Source organism: Lepidochelys kempii, chromosome 19 (genome assembly GCF_965140265.1).
Source record: "Lepidochelys kempii isolate rLepKem1 chromosome 19, rLepKem1.hap2, whole genome shotgun sequence".
Lineage (NCBI taxonomy): Eukaryota > Metazoa > Chordata > Testudines > Cheloniidae > Lepidochelys > Lepidochelys kempii.
The window spans coordinates 7,787,687-7,813,936 of NC_133274.1; the positions used below are offsets into that span (position 1 = coordinate 7,787,687).

A 26,250-nucleotide genomic window follows, 5' to 3' on the forward strand; every position below is an offset into this window, starting at 1 on the left:
AGGTAAAAGAAGGTGGGTTTGCGTCTTACCAGCCGGGCTCTGGGCTGGGTGGCAGGAATCTCATCAGATTGCTAGGAGAGGAAGAGTTTTCACAGAGCTGTAGGAAGTGTGTGGGAGATGTTAGGACCTGGTAGCAAGGGGGAAGGAAGGGAGGTTCCTTCAAACCCAACTCTGAGACCTCCACCAGAGTGGGCAAGTCCATAGCTGCAGCAGTGCAATCGGCCCAAAAGGGACCACCTGCTTCATCCACGAAGCAAGGCCCCCCGCGTCATTCCTTCTGCTGTCTTATCTAGTCCACTCCAGAATCCCCGCCGGGACGGCACCTCAACCACTGCCCTTGGGAGTCAATGCACGCGCCCGGCAGATCTCATCCTTTGAACGTTTCCATAGCTTCCTGTCCTCCCATCTCCCACCACAGTCCAGCTTCTCAGCCTGTATCCTTGGCCCACCCTTCCCGACAGAGAGGGGCCTCTCTCTCCTTCCCCCAGTGCCTGTCTGCTCTACGCCAGCCTTCCCTTGTGATCATTTCCCAGCCAGCCGCTCTTAGCCCAGGGCCACACGAGCTGCAGAACCTGTCACCTGCCAGGTGACAATGCCAGGACGGACACAGCAGCCAGGATGAGGGCAGGCTGGCTAAGAGCAGGGGGGCTGGAACAGTTGGTGCTGAGGTGAGGGTGCTCAGAGCCATTGAACCAAACTGTAAACCCTGCATATGATGGGAACCACTTCAAGCCAGGGGGTGTGGCCGCACCCCCAGCACCTCTGGCCAAGAGGGAGCCCTGGGGACAAGCGGTAAATAGCCTGCTCGCTGCATGGGCTAGCCAATATTCTAGTGGTGAGCGGGATTATCATGGTCTATGTCAGAGCAGTGTCCAGGGCTCCAGCGGGGGTGGGAACTCCGTTGCACCAGGTGCAGCGTGAGAGGCAGCCTCTGCCCTGGAGCCCTTACAATGGAGCTAAGCAGGATTGGCCCATGGCGAGAGGGGAAACAGAGGCACACGGATGACATGCCTCCCCTGGCCTGACGCAGCAGCTCGGGGGCAGAGCTGGGAGGCGAATGCCTGGTTCCCAGGCTAGTGCTCCAGCCACTAGATCCATTGCCAGACAAATTGACAGCCGGGGCTTGGAAAGAAAGAGCTGGCCCCCTACAAGGGTCAGGCAGCCCGAGCAGTGAGCTAGCGAGCCAGCTTGGCAGACCCCTAGCAGGGGTAGGAGAGCTCTGAGAAATGGGTCTCCCGGCTCCTAATGCCCTGCGGCTCCCCCACCCGCGCCAGGGTCTCCAGGGCGCAGCGGGACCTGAGGCACGGGCAGCCCGGCGAGCAGAGGGTTAAGCGGCCCTGGCTTCCCTGCACTTTAGACGTCACCGCTGTCTTGGGGGGGGGGGGGGAGCAGTGGTCTATGGTGGTCTTTGTGATGCATTTTCTACTGATAGCAGCAGCTGCTGCACTGAGCCTGCTTTCATCAGCGAGGCACACGCTCGCTCACACACACCCAGGGGCCGGGGCGGCTGAGCTCCCCAGCCGCGCCTCACTCCTCCTGGGCTCTGCAGGGACCTGGGACCCAGCCTCTGTCCTCGCGGCTGCCTCCCCCTGAGCACCGGGCTGGCGAGCGGTGAGTGCCAGGGAAGGAGACAAGGGGTGGGGGGCAGCAAGGCTGGGGTGGGGGGCAGCAAGGCTGGGGTGGGGGCAGAGCCCGCAGGAAGCTGCCCGCTGCGGGCTCCCCTGGTCTCCCTATTCAGCAATCCGCCGCCTGCCTCCATGGAGCCCCTCAAGTCTCTTTGCAACGCGGGGGGGGGGGTGTCTCTGTGCTCCCCCACGGCTACCGATGCCAGGCTTGCCGTCTCCCAGCCTGCCCTGTTTGCACTGCTCTGCCCCTGCGCTGGGTGGGAGCTGAAGGTGACTCCATGCCAAGCACGGAGGGGTTGGGGGGGGAGGTCCGTGCTCTTTGCAGGCAAGCTGGGTCCCCCTCCTCCCTCTGCACACAACGGGCCCCTCCAAGGGGGGGGGGTCTCGCTCTGCAAGCTGGGGGTCGGTGCATCCCCCGCTGCCGGCAGCTGGGCGCTGCATCTCCCTCCTCAGCTCCCCTGCGGTAAATTCTCCTGCAGTAGCAGGCAATGAGAGAGGCGAGCGCGCTGCTGGCCGGCTTGGCACTGAGGCGCAGGCTGAGCGCCCTGGCTTGGGGGCCAGCTTTCCCTCTTCCTCTCCGGCTGTGCTGGGGCCCGAGCGGCTCCTCTGGGGTCCATGGTGGCCTTTGCCACAAGTTCCCAGAAGGGCTGGGAAGGAGGCTGTATGGAGGTACCAGCGGCCTGGCTGCGAGGAGCGTGGCCCCTCACCTGCTCTGGCCAAGGGAGAGCAAGACCCACCAGGGTGCTGCTGTCAAGCAAAGTGGGAGCTGCCTGCTTGGGGACAAGAGAACGGGGTGACATCGTGCCCATCCCTGTTACCTTACCTCCTGCTTCTGGCATCTCCCAGAGATCACAGCTCCCAGGACCCAGACATCCCCCCCCCACTTCCCCCCAGTAGAGCCCAGCATCCATCTCCCAAAGTGTCAGGAGATGTTTGGTCTGTAGCTGCCTTCTCTTGATCAAAGGGGCTTCTTGTTGGTGAGGGTGACTTCCAGCTGTTGTTGTGATGCCTTCTTCTGGGTCAGTGCCTGGGTCCTGGCTGGCCTGGAGAATAGGACAATGGAGACAGCTTCTGGGAGGGGTGAGAGAATTTCAGGAATTGCAGTGAAATTCATTCCCAGGTTGCCTTCCAAGGAGTGTTTATTAATCTCCTGCAAAACAAGACCTGGGAAGGAGGAGGCCTGCCTGGGGTTAATCTATCTCTGCCCTTGATGGGATCTGGGTGGGGGGATATTGGGCATAGGGGAGGGGATCAGGCCACTCGGAGCTTCCACTTCTCCCGTGGGTTTGGGGCTTGTAGATTCTCTTCTCTGTGCTGTGTCTGGTGGGAATGCGCCAGCATTCTGGTACCTAGGTATCCTCCGTGGCTTAGCTTTCTGGCACGATACAGGGGAGTCGGATTCAAATTCAGTGATGCAGGCTTTCAGGCTCAATGCACCACCTACCCTGAGCATCAGCAAGAAAGCAACACAGACCAAAACTACACGCAGCTAAGTCAGGATCCCTAAAGGACAAGAACATAGTCGTGTTTCTGGCCCATCCCAGCACAGGGGTTTCTCCAGACAGAGGTGGTCCACTGAGGGAGCAGTACTCACTGGCCTTGGGACAGGGCGGTCAGTCCAGGGGGAGGATGTGCAGCCCAGCAATGAATGAACATGAAGATTGCCAGGAAAGGAGGGTTCGTCCACATCAGGGTGCTATGATGGAATATTATAGACCAGGGTGGCCAAACTTACTGGCCCTCTGAGCCCTGCTCCTGCTGAAGCCCTGAACCCTGGCAGGTGTGCCCCACAGGGCTGATGCCCCAAGACCCCCCTCCCTGGCTCGGCAGAAGCCCCTACCACACCACCCTGCTACAAGGCAGAGATCCTGAGCTCCCTCCCCCACCAGCCTGGTAGGTGAAGAATGGGAGGGCGTGTGAGGCTCCGCAAGCCCAACTTTAATGGTAAAATAGCCACCTGTGGCTCACGAGCCACAGTTTGGCCACCCCTGTTATAGACGAAGCCCTGGGCTGTTGCCACCTCTCACCTGGGCAGAGGCTGGTCCTAGGTGAGGCAGTGTTGGACGTAGCAGGGGCTGGCAGCCTTAGGGATTCCAGAAGCAGTTCCAAGAACTCCAGTGAGGGTGAGCTATGGCTGCAGCTCTGCTCGAGAGAAGTAGGGTGAGCCCAGTAGACTCCAGGCCCTTGTTGCTTGCAGGGATCCACTTGAGTGCCCCCATTTCCCCTAGCAGATCTGGAGGGAGTGGGACTGACCAGGGATGGGCTGGAGAGGGAAGGAGGTCAGCTGAGTTCCAAGTAGCCTATCTAGGAATTGCTTCCAATCTGATGTAGAATGGGCTTACTCTGTCGGCAAGGGGGTCGCTCACGTGCTGCCCTCCTGGCTCTTCTTGGGCTCCTCTGCTGAGCTTGCTCCTTTGCACTTTGCAGGGTCACACACTCTTCACGGGTACAGCTGGGGTGCCCTGCCCCATTCCCTGGAGCTCAAAGGGGTACAGAGGGAGAGGAGGACTGGGGGGCACCACCAGCAGCTCCCAGGGTGCTCTTGAAAAACTGAAATCCTTTGCATCTGCTCTTCTGTCATCTCTGCGCTCCCTGGGTCCTGGAGCATTGCGGGGCGAGGGTGTGGGGGGAGGAAGACTCGGCGTGGCTGGATAAAACATCTCCAGACTCAGTTTGGCTCCCACTGCTTCCCTTTGAAGGGGAATCATACCCCAAATGCCTCCATCTTCAGGATCTTACTCAGAACAGCCCCTTGGGGAACAGGCGATAGGTCTTCCCCACTCACCCCCACAGCCATAGCCTTCCCTAAGCTGGGCAGTTCTCCTCCTCCATATTTGTATGCAGCTCCTGTCAGACACATTCAGTGCACTGAAGGGAGCAGGAAGGGAAAGCAAGTCTCCGCTGAGCAGGTGTTTACTGGGCAGCGTTAGTGCTGGCTGCATCTAGCCTCGACTGTACTCGATGGAGTCTGGACACCTCCAGTTCGTGCAATAGCTGTTTTTCTAGTAGGTCCACCATCATACTGCCCTTGACCTGATCCCCATGCAGCCCCTCCTAGATCCTGGCCACTTTCCGATGCCTGCAGTTCAACAGTTCCTGTGCCATCCCTGCTTTGACCCGATGAGACACGTTAGCAGGTCAGCTCCATGACGCTTCCGCTGGAAATTCCCATGCTGCAGTCTGGGGCTGCCAGCCTAGCCCCTTTCACCAGCACTGAATTCACCTGTACAAAGGACAGGACCTCGGCGTGCACTTGCGCTGAGCCTGCCAAGTCGATATTGCCCTTGGGCTGGTCCTGTCGAGTCCATACACTGCTATAGAAGAGCTCCTCTGATTCATACTGCTCTTGGACTGGGGCTCTCTGCTAGCCACTGACCCGCCTCTGCAGTCACCATTGCCCTTGAATTAGCGCCGTGTTCTGGGGCTGCACTGACATCCCCCTGCTCGGCCTTCCGGTCGTACAGCTCTGATCTGCCCAACTCCGCTGGGGCTGCACTGGCCTGCTCTGACCCCCACCACCGGTGCACCTCCGTGAGTCTGTCTCCACTCCGCTTTGTCCATTGTGTGCTGCACCCAGACACCGTTGAACCTGTCCGCTTCTTGCCCTATAATTGAGCCCATCGGCTCGGGCCTGCGTTGATTCGCTCCTTGGGAAGCCCTGTGGAGACAAGCCGCAGCGTGGTTACTGAAGGGCAGGTCCGTGCGTCTCCTTTAAACCGCCTCGCCTGTCCCTCGGGTGCAAATCAGCGTTAAATATGCATGCGTGGATTTAAAACGTTTCACCTCAGAGACAATACACTCAGTTCCTGGGGCCTGCTCCGCGTCAGGCTGGAGCGGGTCGTAGAATGGATGCTGAAAACCTGAGCCGCCTCCCATCGCCCCTTCATGCCACGCGAGTGTCTCGACGGGGCGAAACCAGCAGCACCACTTCCTCGCCGCTGGATCCAAAGGCCGGGCATGGGACGGCTGCTGGAATGAAGCACCTGGCCAGGAAGAGCTGGGGGAGCTGTACACGATGCGTTTGGAAACTCCGCCAGAACAGGAGTGCATGCTCCCAGCTCAGCTGCCCCGCTCGCCCCTTGGAGAGCATCCCCGCATCCCGCTGCCCTTACCCTCTTCCTTCCCCATCCCCTGGTTCTGCGGCTTTCTCCTCTTTTGCCTCCCCGCTGCCTTACTCCCTTCCCTCCCTCACTTTCCTTCTCTTGCACCACCCCCCATCTGCTCTCCCCTCCCCGTCCCCCCCCTCCACTTTGTTCTTCCTCTGGGGAGTTCCGCTCCTGCATCCTCAGTCTGCAGGGAGCCCTCTCCAAGCAAGGCTCCTGGGTGCGGTTTCTTGTGCCGACCACCCCCCGTCCCGAGGGCATCTCTGCCGTGTTCTTTCTTCGCTAACACAGGCCCCAAGAGGCGCCCGGTAGAAAGATGAGCTCAGTGCAAAGGGGAATGAGGAGCCACGTGAACCCCATACATGTACCTTTCTGTAGACGGAAGGTACATCACAGGCTCTCCCTTCAGAGAGAACAGAGAAGGGCACCGGGTGGTACAGCAGGGCCCCCACCAGCCCAGAAGGTAGGTTTTCAGTTCATCATGCTGGTGATCAGCCGGCAGTGCAAACCGTGGGATACTCGTGAGATCTAGATCTGAAAATAAGTTACAAAATAATGCAGTTCTGTAGCTAATTACCAAGGCCTGGTGCTTGTGTTACTTACCTTTCCCCTGAGAGCCTCAAAGTGCTTAGCAAGGATGAATTAATTACACCTCCCAGCAGTCTTTTGAGATGCACCCCTCAGTAAGTATTTTCATACCCATTTTACAGCTGAGGAAATGGAGGTACAGAGAAATTAAGTGACTGGGCTGAGATCACACAGCAAGTCAGTGGCAAAGCCAGGAACAGAACCCAGGAGTCCTAGCTCCCAACTCTGATTCCGAGAAGTGTTCCGCACACATGGCAAAGCCTCAGCTCAACCGCTGAAGTAAATTAAGCAGTGATTTCAGAGGCAGGGACTTGTAAAAAGATTTAGCCCAATGCACTTTTCTTTCCACAGTGTCCTCCGCACACTGTGTGCCTGACCTAGCAATTCACTCCCATCCCTGTATTATATCCCCTAGCAGGGAGCAGCACCTACTGGGTAGAGCAGAGCAGACCTGTTCAGCTGACAGCCGCGTGCCACAGGCCCCGAGAACCCTCCCTCTTTGGGGGTCTCATTCTCCTCTCCGAGAGGCAGAGACACCCCCCACCACTACCATCAGAGACACTCCTACCACCCATAAAAGCAGGAGCAGGACCTGCCTTACCTGGCATCCAGACCAAAGAGAGGGCTGGCCCCTCCTGCCCCTCCCAGGCACCCAGCTCCATAAACAGCTCCATCCCCTCCATAGGTCACTCCTTCCTCCTGGTTTCTGCTCTGTCATCTGCAGCTGGAGCCTCCGCTCCCCTGCCGTGCCCAGAACCTAGCGCTGGCTGCTGCCCTGCTTCAAAAGGAGACGGCCAGCCAGGAGGATTCTGGGATGTAGTAGAGACCCAAAGGCAGACAACAGAGCAGAAGCATAGACAGCCTTTGAAGATAACCGGGGACGGATGGCGGGAGGGCGCAGAGCAGCTTCGCACAGCCCTATCTGCGCTCTCCTGCCTACTTGCCCTATTCTGCGGCCGTCCCCGGGCACTTGGCATCTGGAGTGGAAGCTGGCGCTCCAGCCCGACTGACCTTTCCCCACGAACTTTGCTCAGGCAGACCCCAGCTTCTCCGCTACCCTTGCTGAGGTTGGTTGCCTGAGCTTGCAACACTCTGCTGGAAAAGACATGGGGTTTTGGTGCTTGAGGATCAAATATTGGGGTGAATCTTCCCTCCCTGCCTTCCTAGCTTTATCTCCTTCAGTTCCCACCTCAGACATTCTGGAGGCGGCCTGACAGAACTCTCAGAAGAGACAATGAATCCACTAAACCTCCTCAGGCGGCAGTGGACTCCACCATGGCAGGCAGAGCCGAGCCAGAGGGGACTGTATATAGGCTCTGGAGAGCGAGCCCCAGGTTCCTTCCAGAGCCTTGCGGGAATTGGGAGAGACTGACTGGGCCTAAAATCATTCAAGGGCGAGTCATTGCTCTGCAGTGTGGAAGGGCCGTTAAACGAGATCATTCTTCCCCCTCACCTTTGCCTTTTAAACTGTAATTTATACATCGGGGATCTTGCTAGAGCCTGGATTCCTGCAGCACCCCTCTGCATATGTAAAAGACAGTGAGTGGGACATAGACACATGGGCGCAGATTGTCAGAAGTATTTAGGATCCTAACTTCCACCAGTTCAGAGCCTAAATCCCTTTGAGTCTAGGCTCTGGTTTCTGGTGGCCTTCAATCAAAGAACGGCAACCAAGCAACGTCCTGAGGAGAGACCAGAGCCCGCTAGAAGCTGAAGAGACATTTCAATGGTAAAGGGGGAAAACATTTTTGCTGCTGTTTCATCTCTTCGCACTGCCCTAGCATTGCATGCAGCAGAGCCACAGAAACAGGCCCGCTGAGAAAAATTTGGGGGCTGACGTATCACCCCCTCCCATTTCACCTCAGTTACAGTCGTTTTGGGGGGGCAACTGAGCTTGAGGCCTCAGTCCAGTTGTCCCCCCCTACCCTCCTCTCCCCTCAGCCCTGCACAGAATAAGAACCGCCAGAGTATCACCAAGCTGTTCCTATTCACTGCACCTTCCTTCCTAACACCCTTCAAATGATTGGCACCTAGCCGCTCTGCGGAGGGACACACTCAAGCCCAAAGGCTGCCAGGAGGGAAATGAGTAAGCCAAAGCAGCATTGCACAGGTCAGAGGACTAGGAAAAAGTGCTGAGAACAACTTTAGCTTTTAAGGCCAGAAGGGACCACTCTGGTCATGCAGCCTGACTGCCAATAAACAATAGATGGTTTGCATGGATTGGGGTTTCCAAGAAATCCACCCGTTCCAAGAACGCTCCTTGCCTCTCTTACGGGGAGAGGGATACTGCAGACATTTGGTTCCATGGATGCTTGTTTGAACCTTTAAAGGGATTTGCTTCAGCTGCATTTGCTCCCCTTTTTCAGGCAGACATCTGAGCAATTTTACTGGCAAAAGTGGTCCGTGGAAAGGGCATTTCAAAGCCATGTGCACAAGTACCTGCAGACACCAGATTTTAAATTTGCACGTGCACATATACACTACAGAACCATTCACCCGCTGATCCAATCAGAGCAGAGAAAGAATCCCATGCGACCTTTCTTACCAATCCCAGCGAAGCTGGAATTTGGACTTTTCTGTATTTGGTCCAGAAAGCAAACCCACTGAAGAGGCTTTAATGGAATCAGCTGGAGGGAATTGCCATCAGATGGTGGATAAGAGAGGCTGAATATGGCTTATAAATTATTCCTTGCTTGTTATTTATTCAACTCTGGTTTCTGCCACATAAAGCCCATTAAAAGCTGGACATGTTGGGATGGGAAGAGAGAGAAAAGGGCTGCACCCAAAGCACCTGGCATAAAATAGGTAAAAGCTTGGCGGGCCCAAGTGCTCTCAATGAGGCAGAGGACAGGTTGGCTTTGTAAGAACGGAGTTAGCCCTGCCCCTTCCAACAATTGCTCAGGCCTTAATCAGCAGCCCAGCCCTGCGCCTACAGTTCCCACACTGCAAGCGACCAGAGCCGCGCAGAGAGATTCCAGATGGGGAATTCATCTCCGCGTCAGCAGGGCACTAAAATCTCCTTGAGCAGGCGGGGTTGGGGATTCTTTCTGGGCTTCTGGCTTATTTAATGAAGCGGTTTGGGGTTTTTATATATTTTTTAAACAGAGAAATAAGAAATAATCCATATGTAAAAAAAAAAAAACTCGGCAGAGAAGGCACTAGTCCCATCACACCCCTACCCATGCTCCAAAGCCATCCAGCAGGCCATGTGCAGACACCACAAACCTGCTTGGAACCAAGCTATCCAGCGCTCTAGTTTCGCTAAGCCTGGATTTACCCTAAGGGCTTCTTCTGTCACTTTTCTGGGATAAAACGTGTTGGTTCTGCAGGAGCTGAGCCCTTGTCCCTTGCTCAGGGACTGAAGAAACGAGCGGGCAATACCCTTCCCACCCCTGTAGCTTCAAACAGAGTGCTTAGGGCCCGGCCCCGGGCAGGGACAGAACATGCCGCAGCAGCTGCCGCATTACGGTTTAATGAGGAGTGTCAGATAGTTTACGGGGCCTGTGGATGTACTGATGTAACAAACAACAACAAAAAACAGGGCCCCTTGGCGATTTAAGGTTCCCATTAATTTAGTGCTTCTGAATATCAGCACTGGCTTCTAATTTGACAAAGAGACGGCTGTTCTTTTTCAGGTTATTTTAACTGCGTAGCGAGCCCCAGATAGAAAAACACCACGTCTGGGGTGGTAAGTTAGTTTGTCATGGCAACCTGAGGCAGAGGCTCACAGAACTTAATTGCTGTGCAAGGATGGACAAAAAAGGACCCTAAATGGAGGAACTAGATGGTGCTCAGGGGATCTGAGGGGGACATGGAAACTTCCCCCTATGTGGCTAGTTCAAATCCAACCCAATTCTGCAGGAAGTGAAAGTTATCACCACATATTGTGGTAGCACCTACAGGGATAAGGCCTCATCGTGCTAGGTGCTGTACATGCAGATAACAGAAATACAGCCCTTACCCCAAAGCGCTGGCAATCGAAGATGAGAGACAACAGGTGGATCCAACAAGCAGACAAGGGATAGCGCAACAGCCATTTGGTGACATCTGTCTACCTGTGTATACCATGCTCCTCCCCACAGCATCCGCGTGTGCGGTGCAAATCAACATTTGCATGCACGAAATGTCCTCCACCTGGTCTAGATTTCTCCCTGCTCCAGGAGCACCTGGAAAAGCTTTGAAATGGTATTTAGCACCTCTGCGGGAGGTGTTGCCTGGAAGGCTTGGTCACAGCAGCCAGCATTGCACTTCACTGGGAGAGTTGAGATCTGTGGTCATCTCTCACCTCCTCCACGGGAGTTCCCACAGCTTCAGACCTGCTCACAAGACAGACATGTCCCCATCGCTCATGTGCTCAATGCCTGGGGTCTGCAGCTTTATAGTGGCTGTGAAATGAAGCTGTCAAGGGAGGATGTGGTCTCTGAGTGAAAGATGTTAGGTAGGGAGGGCTGATACCACAGAGTGGCCTTCATGAGAAAAGCCAGGATTGTGAATATGCCCCTCTGCATGAGGAGAGTGCAGAGCAAGGGAAGCGCAGGGGTGGGCTCTTGGATCCAGATTGTTCAAGGTATTTGGGTGCTTAATTCCCAGTAGAACTGGGCACCTAAATGCTTTTAGAAAAGGAGTACTTGTGGCACCTGAGAGACTAACAAATTTATTTGAGCATAAGCTTTTGTGAGCTTTTTGCAGATACAGACTAACATGGCTGCTACTCTGAAACCTGTCTAAATGCTTTTGAGATGCTGGGCCTTGGTGACCAGCAGTGCTGAAAGCTGGACCAGCTGGCGTTGCTTTGTGGTCAGTGTGGCCATTTCTGATGGATCACTGTGGCCAGCTCATCATCTGCTTTCCCATTAGCCCCTGCTACATCTCTGAGGCTGGTCATGTCTCGGAGGCAAGATGGTTAGGATCCGTGATAATAACTACAATGAGCTTTGGATCGGGAAGCTCCTCAGTCGAATTTGCTCATCATCCCATTGGCTGCCCAGGAATCTGCTGCAGAGAATCTCTTCCCTAGGATGACGCACAGGAAACATTCACTGAGCGCTCCCAGGACATGCGATTACCATAACACGGCTGGAACGCACGGTGGGAAGAATCAACCACGGAGGGCTGACCCGATCAGCCGAAAAAACGACCAGTTCACGTTAGGACGTAAAATAATAGGAAGTCAGTGCCTGAACCGGGAGAAAAATCAAAGTCATGCACACCCAGATCCAACCACCCAGACACCCATCAATGCTGGGGGGCTACTTAGCCACCATCGAGATTGGAGTCCCATCAGTCCCTGTTTGGAAAAGACTGGCCCGATCTCTTGGCTGCCCTACCCATGTGTTGGAAGGTGTGGGGGCATTACCAGAAGATGCAGAGCCCCACATCAGGTTGTGGGGACGACCCTAGAGTAGACAGAGAAGCTGCTGGAGGGGTGTCATAAGCATGCACAACTGGGGGAGTCCATACCCAGGAAAGATGGGGTTCTGGCATATGTTGCTTGGTAGAGAGATTCACACATCTGTAAGCCAGCCCTGAGGACATGCTCCCTAGGTATTTGGGGGTATACCGGTGTCTGGCAGGAGCTAGAGGGATGCAGCTATTTGGCTGGCAATTCAGAGCACAGTAATTAAAGCAACTTCCTCACTCATGCACTTTTAAGTGCTCCTGGAACTGCAATTCAAGGAGATGCAAGAAAGGGAGAGAATGGAAAAGAGAGGAAGAAAGGATGACAAGACTGGCAGCAATGGAGGACCTCCACCCACCCATCACGGTTTTATAAGGCACCCCTCACCCTGGCATCTGGTTTGCAGTCTCAAAGTTGAAGTATGAATACTGTGTCACTGGCACGACTGGAAGTTACCCGGGTTAGAAATGGTTAGTTGGCGGGGAGTGCAAAGAGCATCATTTGTTTCCAACCGCCCGGTACATCCTGCAGACGTCAGTAAAGAGCGGGGCTGTTTTTCTAGCTTCCCTTGCAGCCCTTTCGAAAAACAGAGACCTCACACTTTTTCTTGCGCTTGTGGTTTGTTTACATGGTGTCTGCCATTCAGAAAGCAAAAGCAGAAGGCCGGCTAAAGACTTTCCTGAGTCGAGACTACTGGCTGATTGGAGGGGGGTTCGTTAAGCACCGTTCTCAGCAAGTGACCTGATCCGAATCAGACAGGATATGACTGCTGCAGTTCAGGCCGGTTCTTAGTCCTAACGGAACAGGGTGTGGGGAACGTTTGGAACCAAGTATCATGGAGGGTTGCAAAGAAATTAAGTGCTTTGCAATGACTAAAGGTCACCCTCCAAAGTCTCTCCCCTCAGGTATTCCTCCTTGCAAGAAAAAACAGGGACAGAGAGCACCAGCCTTCTCAAAGTTGGGTGACGTAACTTAGATCTACCTGACCCCCTTTGCATAGAACTCATCCACGGAGCTCCTGCCCTGGCCACATTTAAATCCCTCTTAAAGACCCACTTCGGCTGTGCTGCTTATGGTGAATCAAACTGACCGGTATAAACATTGCCTGTTGTTGTTCCCCTTTCTCTAACCATGGTCTAACCCGTCTGTCCTCGAAGCAGAGACTGTCCCTCTTTAGTGTTTGAAAAGCACCTACCCTACTGCAGGCACCCCCATAAACAAACAACAAGAGGCACCAAAATCTATATTCAAGTACCTGAATCAGTGGCCTGATTCTCAGCAGCGCAGGACATTGGCAGCTCCCGCTGGTGCTCAACACCTCTGAAAATCAAATTATCTACGTGTCTAAACACAGGTGGAAGTGTCTAACTTAAGGGGCCCAGCTGTGAAAATGCTGGCCTGGATTTTTACTCCCCATCCGCTCTGCTTCTCCACTTAATTCCTTCATTTCTCCTGTCGCGTGTCTGTGTCCAGGCTATTGGGCTGTCTTCACATGTGGAAGAGGTCCCTTCCCACTTGGGTATGGGCAGTTTGTTCGGGTAACTGACCGTGGTTATGGTATGGGTGGTACCCAAGTTGATAATCATGGTGATGGAAGTGTTGGCAGTCGTGGTGGTGGGAACTGGGTGGCACTGTTGTCTCTGATGGGGCGGTGTCAGCAAGGAGGATGAGAGGGGTTGAGGTGCCCAGGAGGAAGGTTATGCTGGTTTGGGAGCAGTGGCAATCCGGCTGTTGGGGCAGCTGGTGCCCTTGCCCCATTCGCAAAGATGAGGAAACCGAATCAGAGTCAATTCGATTTAACCTCATTCGAGGTCACCCTCACGGCTGTTTGTTTCACATAATTGCTCTTCCAGATGGTGGAGGCAGCTGCTCCAGACTGCCTACGGCCCAGTGCCCTCAATTGGGAATGCTACCCCCCTTCAGCCCAAAGCCCTGGCGGGTACAGTGCAGATGCCCACCTCCCGTTAGGGGGCTCCAAAGCAGCTGTCACAGGGGTTCCTTCGCCGGGCCTGCCAGCTACAACCATGCACAAAAACGGCACTTTCCAAACTGCCCTGAATTAACAAGCATCTATGCAGAGCTGCCACCTTGCCGGCGATTTGTTATTTATTTAATTAGCTTACGGAGCGCCCTGTCACCGCGGCAGCGAGGTGCTCATTAAGGCATTCAAAAGTGCGGCTTGCAGTCGAACCGCCCGTCACGGGGAGCTGGTCTTGGCGGAGCTAATCCCGGGGTCGAGGAGACCCATGAGGCTGGAAGCGGGCTGAACACTTGGCATTAGAGACAAGCACTGAGATGTAGCAGGGGTGACCCCTTGTATTTCAGAATGGGACCTATGGGGCTCTGGCATTGGGAAACGTCTGTCTCCCCTTGGATCTACTACAGCATAACTTAACATCTCAGGCCAGCTCCTCAGCTAGTGTAAACTGGCTTATCAACCGAGAAGCTACGCCAATTTACACCAGTTGAGGATCTGGCCCTGGGGTGTTACAGCAGCATCTGGGAACATGCAGAGATGAGGGATGGCTGCATTAGGTTTGGTATCTTACTGCAGGGAGAGACGAGAACTATCTCTACATGGCAGTGTCTAGGCGAATGAATAATTTGCCTCACCTTTAAAGATTTTGTCAAAACCTCATTTAATTCTCCAGCAACACAACATTCCCAGAAGGGACAAAAGTAATTTAGTCCTAAAGGAAACCAGGTTTTATTTTGCGAGAGCTGTTTGAATAAGGAGTCAGACCCTTGTAGCCTTTACTGTAAATAAGGCCAAATCCCTTTGCACTGTGTTCTATTACAATTCCGGCCTGGCATCTCTACTGGCATAGTGTAACATCACCTCTTACCCAGGTGAGAATAGAGTCCTTGTGAGAAGCTGAGAGCTCCCTTTTTGCCCTGGAGAACACTGCAGCCATCTGAGAGTTTCAGTGAGCTTGGCTCTCTGGCAGGGTAGCAGCTGCCTTGCATTCACGCAGAGCCCCTCCCAGAATGTGTTTCTCAAACACACGAGAGGGATCATTCGCCATGGCGACCTGGGTGCAAATTGCATCATCAACCTTAGGCCCTTTCCCTTTCAGATCTTCCCCCGCGTTAATTAAACCTGAGCAGTCGGCCTGTTACATGCAAAATCTAGCTTTTAATAAGGGTGTGGCTCAAAGAGAGAAAAAAAACACAAAACCCTAACCCAGGGCTGATGCTTCCTCCGCCTCTTACCCACGAGTGAAAGAATGAATGAGAAAGCAACTCCGGAGGAGGTGTAAGGGGAGGGCTTTGGTCTGCCCTCAGCTACACCAATCTGCAGGAACACCACTGAAGTCAATGGGTTCACACCAGTGCCTCAGAGCAGAATTTGACTCAGAGGACCAGGCCCCACCCTGTGGTCTTTTGCTGAGCAAACCAGGTGTTGGCTTGCAGGGAAGTTCCTCCTCTCCCCAACCTGGAGATGATTTTTTTCTTACCTACTGCTTGGTGCAATCTGTTCCATTGGGACTGTGGGCCCCAGTGACAAGCCTGGCCTGCAGGGATAATGTATCAAGATCAGGGATGGGAGCAAGGGGTGGGAATGGGGCTGGATTTCACCCCCACAAAACCCAGTGGTGGAATTTTAACCAATGCCCCCACCAACACATCACTGATCCCCATCCCCATCTACATCAAACAACTAGCAGGTTGGTGATTATGCAGAGGGTTCGCCACTGACACAGGACCTAATACTGCTCCCATTAAAGTCAATGGAGCAGCTATGGGAGACCCCCTAGGAGAAGCCATGGTTTCCTGTCTCCGCCAGTTGTCTCTTGTCTTGTACGTAGGCTGTAAGTTCTTTGGGGGAGGGAATGTCTTTGTGTTCTGTGTCTGTACCGTGCCTCGCACAAGGGGGGGGCTTGGCCCATGACTAAGGCTCTTGATTGCTACTGCAATATAAATTAATAGTAATTATAATAATCTGGTGACCTTACCCTGGTTGCTGCTTGGGCTGTATTCTGAAGCCAACTCCGATGTCAGATTCTTCATTGGTTTCCTCATTACCAAATGCCATTTTCCAGGGGACACACTGGTCCTACGTGACAGCCCTGCTCACTGGAAACATGCATCTTTAAAATAGCAAAGAATAACAATCCCATTAGCATAGCATAGCAAAGAATAACAATCCCGTGTACTAGCTGTGGCTCGAGCGTCCGCTGTCAATCTCTGGATGACGAGAGATTCTCCCCTCTGGGTCTGATGACTTGTGGGGACTGCTGGTGATGAAAAACTCACCTAACAGAGGCATAAATCACAGAAAACCAATGACTTGGAGACGTGTTTGGAAATTTAGTTCCATGTCATTGGAAATAAACAAACAGTCTCACACAGTCCAGTTACAATCAGTTTTCTAGTAAATGATAGAGGGGAAGGACAGTCCAGTGGTTCAAGCACTAACTTAGGACCTGGGCTCAGGCCCCTGCTCTGCCACAAACATCCGGTGTGACCTTGGCTAGTCACTTAGCCTCTTGGAACCTTAGCTCCCCATCTGTCCCATGGGATACTGGTACTTCCCTACCTCACAGGGGTGCCGGGAAGAGCTCAGATAATATGGTGTCAGGGACCATATAAGAACCTAAGACTGCACACCACTTGCGGCAGGACGTAGCTACCCCCCGCAGGGAAAAGCAGGCTGATTTCACGCTGTGGTGCGTAGCTACATGCGTGTCGGGGAAAGGCTCTGGCGGGGGACGGCAGTGGGGAAAGGCTCAGCAGTGGGGAGCTACCGGAGTCCTTCCCTGTGGCGGGGAAAGGCTCTGGCAGCAGAGTAGGAGCAGGACGCCACGCTGTTTGAAATGGCAGTGTAGACCAGGCACTGCTTGGGTGTGCAGGTTACACTCCCACCGGACTCAGGTCTGTCCTAACGCGACTCATCGACGCAATGCCTCACCATCGACATTGCTATTTACACCTGCCCTCCGGGGCACACAGTGTAAGCACCCGACACGCCACAGAAGGGACCGTGCGGTGGAGCCGAACCTTAAGATCGATACTGGGCCAAATTCGCCCCCGCATCGCTGTATCAATATCAGTGGAGTTACACCAGGGACAAATTGGGCCCAATGTAGTGATTTTTTTTTTTTTTTTTGTATTCGTATTTTGTAAAGAAATGAAAAACCCCATAAAAATAAAACTCACCCTTCGCTGGTTGATTTTTGGGTGGAGGGAGGGCATTTTGCACCTGGGTCAGTGGCAAATGACAGCATGCTGGAGAGGGCGTTTTGTTAAAGACCAGTAGCCGATGGCAGCCCGCTGGGGAATTCAGGCTGTCCTGGGATATAGAACACAGGAAATGAGCAATCAAATATTAACTGCGGGGGTATCCGGGGAGCTGCTGGTGGAAATAGCCGTAGTTTGGTTCAAGGCTGACATACCAGAGCCAGGGGAGTGTCACGGAGTCACCGGACCGATGCTCTGGAACTACTCCATATGAGGCCAGCCAGGACTCTGCGGGAGCCTCCTCTCTCTGAGCAGACTGTCTCCCGGGCAAGAAGCTTACACAGCTTCCACCTTCCTGGGTCTGACCTCGGAGCATTCAGCAGCCCCTTCCACACCGCGTGCTTCCCACAGTGAGACCGCCCAGGCAGGGCTCCTGGGGAAGCCAGAGGGCCCTGCACCCCAACTCCGCAGTCAGACGTGACTCTCAGCCAGCCGGTAAAGCAGAAGGTTTGTTAGTCGACAGGAACACAGCGTAGAACAGAACGTTAGCACAGAAATCAGTGACTTTCAGCCAAGTCCATCTTGCGGGGAGGGGAGCCAGGGCTCTGGCCCTCCCCCTGCAACCCAAGCCAGCCCAGACTGACTCCGCTTCATGCTGCCTGGCCCCTGTCCTGCCCGTTGCTCCTCCTCCGGCCTTTGTCTCGCTTCCCAGGCCAAGGGTCACCTGGTCGCATCCCCTCCTGGGTCTCAGGTTACGAAGGGGCGGCCATAGCATATGTGCAGGCAGCTGGAGCAGGCCCCGCAAAAATCACACACGCTTATTCCCACCACCTAGATATTGGTGCAACACATAGGGAAACTGAGGCACACACCGCCCTCATGCAAAACGGTAAGACTCACATAGGCTTACATACCACAAAACAAGGGAAAATCCCCACTTCATCATAGGGAGTTTCTTGTGAGGCAAGGAAAATCGCAAACAAAATCCCATAGAAAAATAGGCGAAATTCATTCCTGTTGTCCCTCCATTGGCTTCATGTCACCAAGCTTTCCAACGCCCTAGCCAGGCTGAAAGGTGAGCGTCCTGCCTGGAAGGACGTTTGAGTAGACACATCCCAATGCTTGCAGGAAAGCAGCGTGGTCTGAGGGGACCAAGCCCATGGGTAGGAAGCAGGTGGTCCCGAGTGCTAATCCTAGCTCCACAATTTATGCACTGGACGGGCCTGGGCAAGTCACTTCACCTTCCAAGCTCAGTGTAGCCACTTAAGAAATGGGGATCAGCCACCTGTCTCACACAGAGGTGCTGTGAGGATTAGCTAGAACATTTCCAGGAGGTGCTCTGAATGCTATGTAAAGGCTCAGTATTATTAAACAAACACAGGGCTCATTCCTTTCCCGGGGGGATTCTGCTCAGATGTCAGCTGGAAGAGCTGAAGGAGATGATAGTAAAAAGAACGGATTCCTTCCATGAAAGGCTGGCTGGCTTCGAAAAGCCACTGACTGCTGGTGGAAAAACAATTAATAGAGGCAAATACGGTGAACCTTCAAGGCACAGAGCACAGAGGCGCAGGTTGTCCTCACTCACAGCTGGGAGGAACCAAATGCCCGTATGGATAACATCAGACAAATTAGAAACTGAGAGCAGGCAGTACTGCAGGATGCAGGCCCCAGCTCCTCAAAGGCACTTAACTCCCACTAAAATCAATGAGAGCTAGGCATCTCCATATCTTTGAGGATCTGGGCCTAACACCCAATCTCCGTGCTCTATGGCTCTGGACTGAGCTGTGGCTGCCTTTATTTTGGTATTTAATGTCCCGGTATAGCGAGGGGTAGTCACAGAAAAGGTGATTGCGTACAAACGGTACCTTCTTTCTCAGCTAGGCGTCATCACAGTCAGATCTGCTGACCCTAGTGACAAAACTATGCTTTTAGTGCTTTTTATTCCCGTTCAGCCTGCAGAGCGGGTACAGCTAGAGGAGAGCGAGTTGGATGCAATCCTGGCTCATGCATCATCAAGAAAATTATTAAGCTAGTCCCCGTGGCAGAATGATTATTACTGGTGATGATACAAAGACTGAGAGAACCCAGATCTCAGGGGGAGTTGGCAGGGCTGGCAGCTAAAAAAAGAAACGTCTTTTGAACCTGCAAGCTGAAGAAAGCTGCTAAAGAATTGCTGAGACCAACCCAGACTCAACAGTGCTGCTCCCACGGAGTCATTTCTCAGAGCAGGACTGAACTCTCGGAGCACCTCAGAGGAAGTAGTGACCTTTGTAAAAGAGGAGTGAAGGTCAGAAAGCAATGGGACCGAATGCAGTGGAAGATGCGGACAGCGACTGGTCTGAATCTGTGCGTACTGTTCACCTAACATTACTGGGCATTTATTTGATACCTGCATTTTGAGATTTGCACCGGCAAGGTGTGGGCCTGAGAGATGCTAACAATGCCCAAGTCCCATCAATGTCAACAGGAGTTACAACATTCCACATTGGTTCTGATCAGGAAACGTATTCGAACTAGAGTGGGGTGGCAGTTTTTGTTGAAACATTTTCAGCTCAGCCATTTTTGCAGAACATTTCATTTTGGTCAAAGGTTTCCCGTTTTTCAAAGGGAAACCCGGCATGGAGTGCTTTTCTTTTTATAAAAATGGTCCGTTTCCAGTAAAAAAAATAAATAAATAAAAGGTTTTCAGTCAAACAGTTTGGTTTCAGAAATTGAACATTTCTCCCAAAACCTGATTTTAAAAAACAAAACGAAAAACCAGGTTCCAAGAGCAAACATTTTCCCCATTCACAATTTTGGGGTTTTGTCAAAATAATAATAATAATAATTTACAGAGAATTAAAAAAAAATGGATTCCCACCACAGATAAATGGCATCATTTTTACCAGCGCTAAGTAAAAAAGCTGCACTGAATGCTAGTGAGAATTTGTACTGCAGTACCTGGTGTGCTAGGCGACGTACAAACACAGAACTTTTTTTTTTAAAATGGATTTTATAAGCAATAAACCAATTTGTAAGAAAGATAGATCTAGTCATCACATTCTGATTCCCTTCGGAAAGAAGCTGCAGCGACTCTCATACATGCTGTATTTCCTCTCCTAATATTAACTATGAAATGTTAAAACTTAGCAAAAGGACAACTATCCGAGAACAGAGAGGGGGGGGGAAAGAAAGTAAAAGCAGGAGGAAAGATGGGTGTGGCTTCCAAGCTGCCGTTAATACCACGAAAGCCACACGCTTCACAATGGAGTCCATGAATTTAAGTGTCTTGGACTTTTCCAAAATGAAAAGAGTAGGAATGCTTAATGTGAGTTGCATTGTAGTAGCAACTAGAGGCTGCATATGAGCTTGAGGTCACCTCATGGTAGGTGCTGCACAAACGTAATATCAGATAGGCCCTGCCCCCAAAAATGTACAATCCAGGGAGACAAAGGGTGGGAGAAAGGAAATACTACGACCTTCATTTTACAGCTGGGGAACTAAGACACAGAGGTAAAGGGAGGCTGTGGCAGGGCGAGGAACTGAGGCCAGTGCCTTCACCACAAGTCCACCCAGCCTTCTGCTGTCTGCCTTTCGTGTCTAGATTATGGGAGAGGACTTTTTTCCCCCACATGCCCAGAAGGGAGAGTATGGTTCCATTTTGAAAGGATGCTGCTGAAGTCGATGGTCATGACTTTTGGGCTCACCACTCATATAGTGGCACACAGTTCCTTAAACTGAAGGACTCAACCAGAGCACGTTTGCTCAGAGTGTCACACTCCCCGATGGGTTGCGGCTAGTTGCAGACTGGATCTCTGGAGAGAACTGATGGGTTTATGACAGCTGTTTCTTTATGCCTTAGCATCTCACTGACTTCGTGCAAAGAGTATTTCTGCCTCAAATTAGACAGAGTGTTGCTGAAGCATCACTACCCAGCTGTTCGCTCTGGATGGTGGGATGGCAAGGATCTCTAGCTTAGCTCTTCTTTCTCCATCTGTTTGTACTTTTTCCTCTGTGCCACCCAAAATCGCTAAAGAATCTCCAAGACTTCGCTCCCCTCCGAGCTGTGCAAGAATGAAGAATAGGTGGCCCTGTGGCAAAGTGGCTTCCCAGGACTGGGAAGTTTCCTTTAGGAAAAGAGCAGGGCATATTCTTGTTTTTAAGGGGCAAACATAGTGAAATCCATACCCATACCTGTGGAACTCCTTGCCAGAGGACGTTGTGACGGCCAAGACTATAACAGAGTTCAGAGCATGGTTTTGCAACCCGGCCCATCCTGGCTAATAACCATTGATGGACCTATCTCCATGAATGTATCTAGTTCTTTTTTGAAGTATCCTAGCCTCTGTTTGCCAGAAGCTGGGAATGGGCGACAGGGGATGGATCACTTGATGATTCCCTGTTCTGTTCATTCCCTCTGGGGCACCTGGCATTGGTCACTGTCAAAGACAGGATACTGGGCTGGATGGACCCAGTGTGGCTCTTCTTATGTTCATATTGTGTGGAATCTTCCCTGACAACTTGAAACGGTGCTGAAAATAAATACAAGAGAAAACAGAAGTAAAAGGGTATTTTAAATCCTTTACTCAGTGAGCGAAGTTCTGCAATATGTTCATAGTTAGGTTTCAAACCTAAAATTCTGTTCAGTTTGCTATGGTTCATATGATCCTGGGCTGAGTTATGGTTTCAGGAGAGAATCATGTGAGAAGAAGCAGACTAGCAAAATGTCCTGCCCACAATCCCATCACTAGCCAAATCCCATCCACAATCCCAGTGTGGCTAAAGGTTTCGGTCAAATGATCAATCGTAAATAGGTAAGAGATTAATGGAACCAGTTCACACCTCTTCAAGCTAATGACTCACTCTGTCTTTAGGCTCAGGAAGACAGCCCTGTACTGGGTCATATTCAGAAGAGGAGGTTGTTTTTTTAAGCAACCATCATGCCACCAGCCCTTGGTTGGTGCAGTGCTGGTATGTCATACCGCCATGAACCAGCTCTGTTCAAAACTTAGCCTTGACACGTTTCCTGTTTCAAGGGATGGCTCTGATGGCATTTCACACTGAGTGTTTGCGCAGATTCAAACCTAAATCACACAACTGTACTCTGAGCCCATGTGAACCAAAACCAAAGAAAGTTTTGCACCTCTCCTAGCTGACTGGCCCAAGCTTTGGGCTGCTTCGTCGGTGCATGGGAGCATTGCAGTGGTATTTATGGGATGCCTGGTATTTATTTGGTAGACTGGAATGGTAACATCAAGGAGTGTCAAAGAGCATGCATAGTCCATTACTGATAACTGGTCCATTACCATCCACTTCTGTTTGTCTATGTAGCCATTCTTAATGATAATTTATTAATTGCCTAGATACTGTGCTGAACTGCTGATGGCCTATTAACAATATTTTAGAGATATTACACAGATCCTTTGGAAGCAACTTAATTCTAAATGCAAAGAGGAAAGACCCTTCCTGACCACTGCTCCATTCTAACCTTTAGATAAGGGTCAGACTCAGAGGCAAAAATACTCTTGGTCCCATTGTATATTTAGTGATGGATGCCACAACACTGCAGACCTTCAGCCTGCAACTTTATGAGATGTTGAAGGGCCCTCTCTGCCATTCTCATTGACATACAGGTTTTAGACATCTGCAGAAGGCAGTTCATCCCCAGTACAGAAACCATAACTCATCTCTGCCGAGCGGCAGTAATCAATTGCCATAGCTTGACTTCTCCCTGGGCTAGCGGTAACGGATGCCTCTTCATTTGCATCTTGCAAACGAAATGGCCAACGATAGGAAATTGCATCATGAAATGAGTTCAAATCCCATGCAGCCCTGGGTGAGAAAAGGAAAGTTTGGATTGTAGACACGTCATGGCATGATTAGAAACTCCCTGTTGTCATCTTAAAGGGCCAATTGCTTGGGCATTTACCCCTTGTTGCTCTCGACAGACAGAGGAGCAATAGGCCCCTTATGCGCTCGATATGGGGCTGGGGGAGGATGTCTTAAGGAGACATTTTAGCTGTTGCCATAGCGATGTGGAGAGCTCAGCACCAAGATGGAAACCAGGCAGAGATGCAGAGTCTGTACTGCAACTTGATCTCGCACTCAGAATTCCCTCCCCGTCACAAAGATTGGCCATGCTGCCTTGAGGACCAGGAAGGCGCAGGATCCAAAGTAGGAGTTAATGGAGGGTGTGATGGGGTTGGTCCCGATGTGATGAGGATGAATCTGGTATCTAAGCCAGCCCGTGAAAGAGACAGAGTCATGGCTAGCTGTCATCAGCTACAGATCCTGGGTTTAATTTCTGAGCAAACACTTGCCCCAAGCCACAGGGTCACCGCTTTGATTCACAGGAACATTGTTCTCTGACAGTAACATCATGTTTGGAGACACATCCAAGGTGGTGATCTGAACTGGGGGAGCCAGAGTACAAATGAACGAAGTGTCCAATGAGCCCACTCCCTGGGCAAACCCCCATGATGTGGCCTGCAGAGGCAGAATTTTAATTGGCGTTACCCTAATAGCTTCCTCCATATGACCCACTCCAGGCAGTTTTTCCTGAGACCTTTGTGTAGGCCTTTGCTGAGCTCCTTGGTAGCTTTCCCTGGATGAATGGGCAAGGCCTGGGCTCAGGTAGTCACTCCCTGGGTTCCAACAAGGACACCTGGCCCTCACTATCAGCAGGTTTATAGGGAATTGCTTAACTCATGAAGATGGTTGAAATTTTGAAGCCTCCAGTGATGTTCCGTCCCTCTCCTTCTCACTGCAGATTTCTGCCAGCCGATGAAGTGATTTATGAGCAATACACAGCCCCGGTTCCTGCCATAGAGGTCACTGAAGCGTCAGAAATCAAGGTAAAGACCATCATCTCTTCTTGTTCCGAGCAGACCCAACTGGGAGGCCAGCAATGGAGGAGGTTACAACCTTAGAGAGGAGGTTGCAGTGTTTACTAGTGGGAGCTCACAGACAGTCTAGGCCCAGCCCCTCTCAGCAGGATGTAAGAGCACCAGTTTAAGTCTAATTCCCCGAGCAGGCACTGGATGGGCATGGGGCTAGCACTTCAGTTTCAACAGGAGGTACTGTACCGAGTGGGTGAAAAGGGGAATAGCCAGCTACCCTAGCTATAGCAGGAGTCAGTGAAGGAAGTTATGCAAGAGGACAGCTTCCATCCCCGACTCCTGCCAGCATCAGCCAGATAGTTAATGGCAGAGGAGCTCTGCTAGCCGGGGTCCTGGTGCTCCCTGCCCCCCCGATGGAGTCATTTTTACAGACACAGAGTATAGTCACCCAGGCTGTCCTAGGCCTCTGCTCAATGTCTGTTATCAAGTTAGCCCTAGCAACTAGGGCCTTGGTACCCTGGAGTTGGGCTCCTTGACCCCTGGAGTTGATACTGCCCCTGCCCTAGCCATCCTCTGGGGAACAATCAGTGATAGCAATAGACTGGAGAAGAAGATTGAGAGACCCCTGGTTGTGAGGGGGCTAGTGTATCTTAAAATTGCAATTGAGAAAGGATGAGGGGTCCTTGATGGGCTGCAGCAAGTGGAGAGCACATTAGGAGAGCAGCAGATGGAGGTTTCAGGTCACAGCATTCCACTCCAGCACAAGGATTCTTACGCTGTGTTTCTGGACTGCAAAGCAAACCAGTGCTGGACTGACGGCAGGGACCCCAGCACCGAGCTCTGGTGCCCCTCGATGGCAGGTCAGACTGGGTCATTCATGAAGGTGGTGGAGTCTCATGGTGGGACAGACAAGGAGCAAGACTGCCCAGGGGGTAGGGGCACTGGACGTGGAGTTGGGAAATGCAGCTTCCATTCCTGCTCTGCCACTGACTCACTGTGCAGTGCTGGGCAAGTCACTTCACTGCTCAGGTTCCCCCTCTGCTTAATGGGAATAACGAGACTTCATGATGATTGTGAACTGCCCAGAGCTGAACAACTGAAGCATGCCAGGCCTTAGCCCAGACCTCTCAAGTAGCAGTATGTAAACCCAAGAGGCGCATGCAAACTGGTGCTCAGGGAGACGTGTTCCCATTCGTTTGTGGAACTGTCCCATGCAGCTTCACAGGGACTGGTTTGCCTGCAGCTCCGTTTAAGGAAGTGTAAGGGTCGTGGTGTTATGGGGACGGGTGTTTTCCCATCCCAGTGCCCTCAGTGGCAGACAGATGCTAGGTGGGCCCAATAAGGGCTCCTGCCTTCTGACCCCAGCCAGTCAGGGGAACAGGTTCTCAGTGCAGCTGAAGGGGCACCAAGAAATAGCAGCAGCAGCAAGCGTTAGGGAAGTCAGGGGGCCTCTGCCGTTCTGCTGGGCTAGGAGGAAGTCCTGAAAGGCAGAATAGCTCGGGTGGAGGGGAAGATGCGAGAGGCTCACACAGGAAATTCGAGGCACGGAACAAGCTCTCCGCTTCCCCTCCGGCCTCAAAAATAGAAAAAACAGAAGTGGCGGGGAGAGCAGTCGCGTTTCCGCGTCCTCACGCAGACACCCAGCAGGAGAGGGACGCAGGTGGAGCAGACGGCTGTGCTGCGGACAGTAGCATGCCCAGCTTTCACCGCCGCTCACCTGCTCTTGCATCCCAAAGTCCATAGCCAGGTGGGGAGGCAGAGGGAGACTCCCCTGTATTTGCAGAGCCGATACCAGCTGTATCTGGCGCAGGCAGGTAAGTCGGCCCAGGCTTGGTAGTGTCACCCTCTGGTAAGAGGGGATGACTGCGAGGGAGCCTTTGGCCAGGGGCTCTCCGCCGGGCGTGGGCCGTCTGAGAGGTGCAGGAGGGTGGATGGCTCTGGGCCAGGTGGGAGGAGGAGCGCCGTGCTCCGGGCGGTGGCGTGCTGTAGCTCTCAGTGCTTGTGCTGTTCCATTCTGTTCTTTCTCTCGCTCAGGTCTGCTGGCCATGGGCAACCTGATAAAGGTATTGGGCAAAGATTTAGAAAACTGTCCTCATTTTTTCCTGGATTTTGAAAGTAAGTCCCGCGCTCAGGGCCGGGGGATTTCTGTGCCTGGCAGGAGGAAAAGCCGCTGCTCTCTAAAGATGACCATACATTCACACTGGTCCCTGCAATGGGTTTGACTGACGGGCCTTATTACGTTTGGTAACGTCCCTAGAGACCTCTCTGAGCGAGGGCAGCTGCAGCCAAACGAACAGTGGGAAACAGTTCCCTAGCTTGGGATAGGCTGGCACTGGCAGCTCCCGTAGGCTAGGCTGGACAGGTGGACACAGGGCCGGCCTTACTGGTGGGCAATGTGGGCGACCACCCGGGGCACCGTGATCAGGGGGGTGCACCAGGGTCGAGAGGCAAGGAGTGGGTGCAAGCCCGGGGTGCGAGGCTGCAGAAGGGAGCTCAGGGCAATGGGTGGGAGGGGAGGTTGCAGGGCCTGGGGTGAT

General features: G+C 52.6%; 1 protein-coding gene across 8 annotated transcripts in view; it reads left to right on the forward strand.

The window, feature by feature from the left end:
- Window positions 1-1,389: 1,389 nt before the first annotated feature.
- Window positions 1,390-26,250, forward strand: part of LOC140900398 (CYFIP-related Rac1 interactor B-like) — a 37,525-nt gene continuing 12,664 nt past the window's right edge. The window contains exons 1-3 of one of the 8 annotated variants that reach the window (XM_073317636.1): window positions 1,390-1,611; window positions 23,644-23,728; window positions 25,748-25,828. In XM_073317636.1, the coding sequence (XP_073173737.1) occupies window positions 25,759-25,828 (70 nt within the window). In that variant the 5' untranslated portion in view covers window positions 1,390-1,611; window positions 23,644-23,728; window positions 25,748-25,758. The other 7 variants (XM_073317633.1, XM_073317639.1, XM_073317638.1 and 4 more) reach the window with 7 other exon arrangements.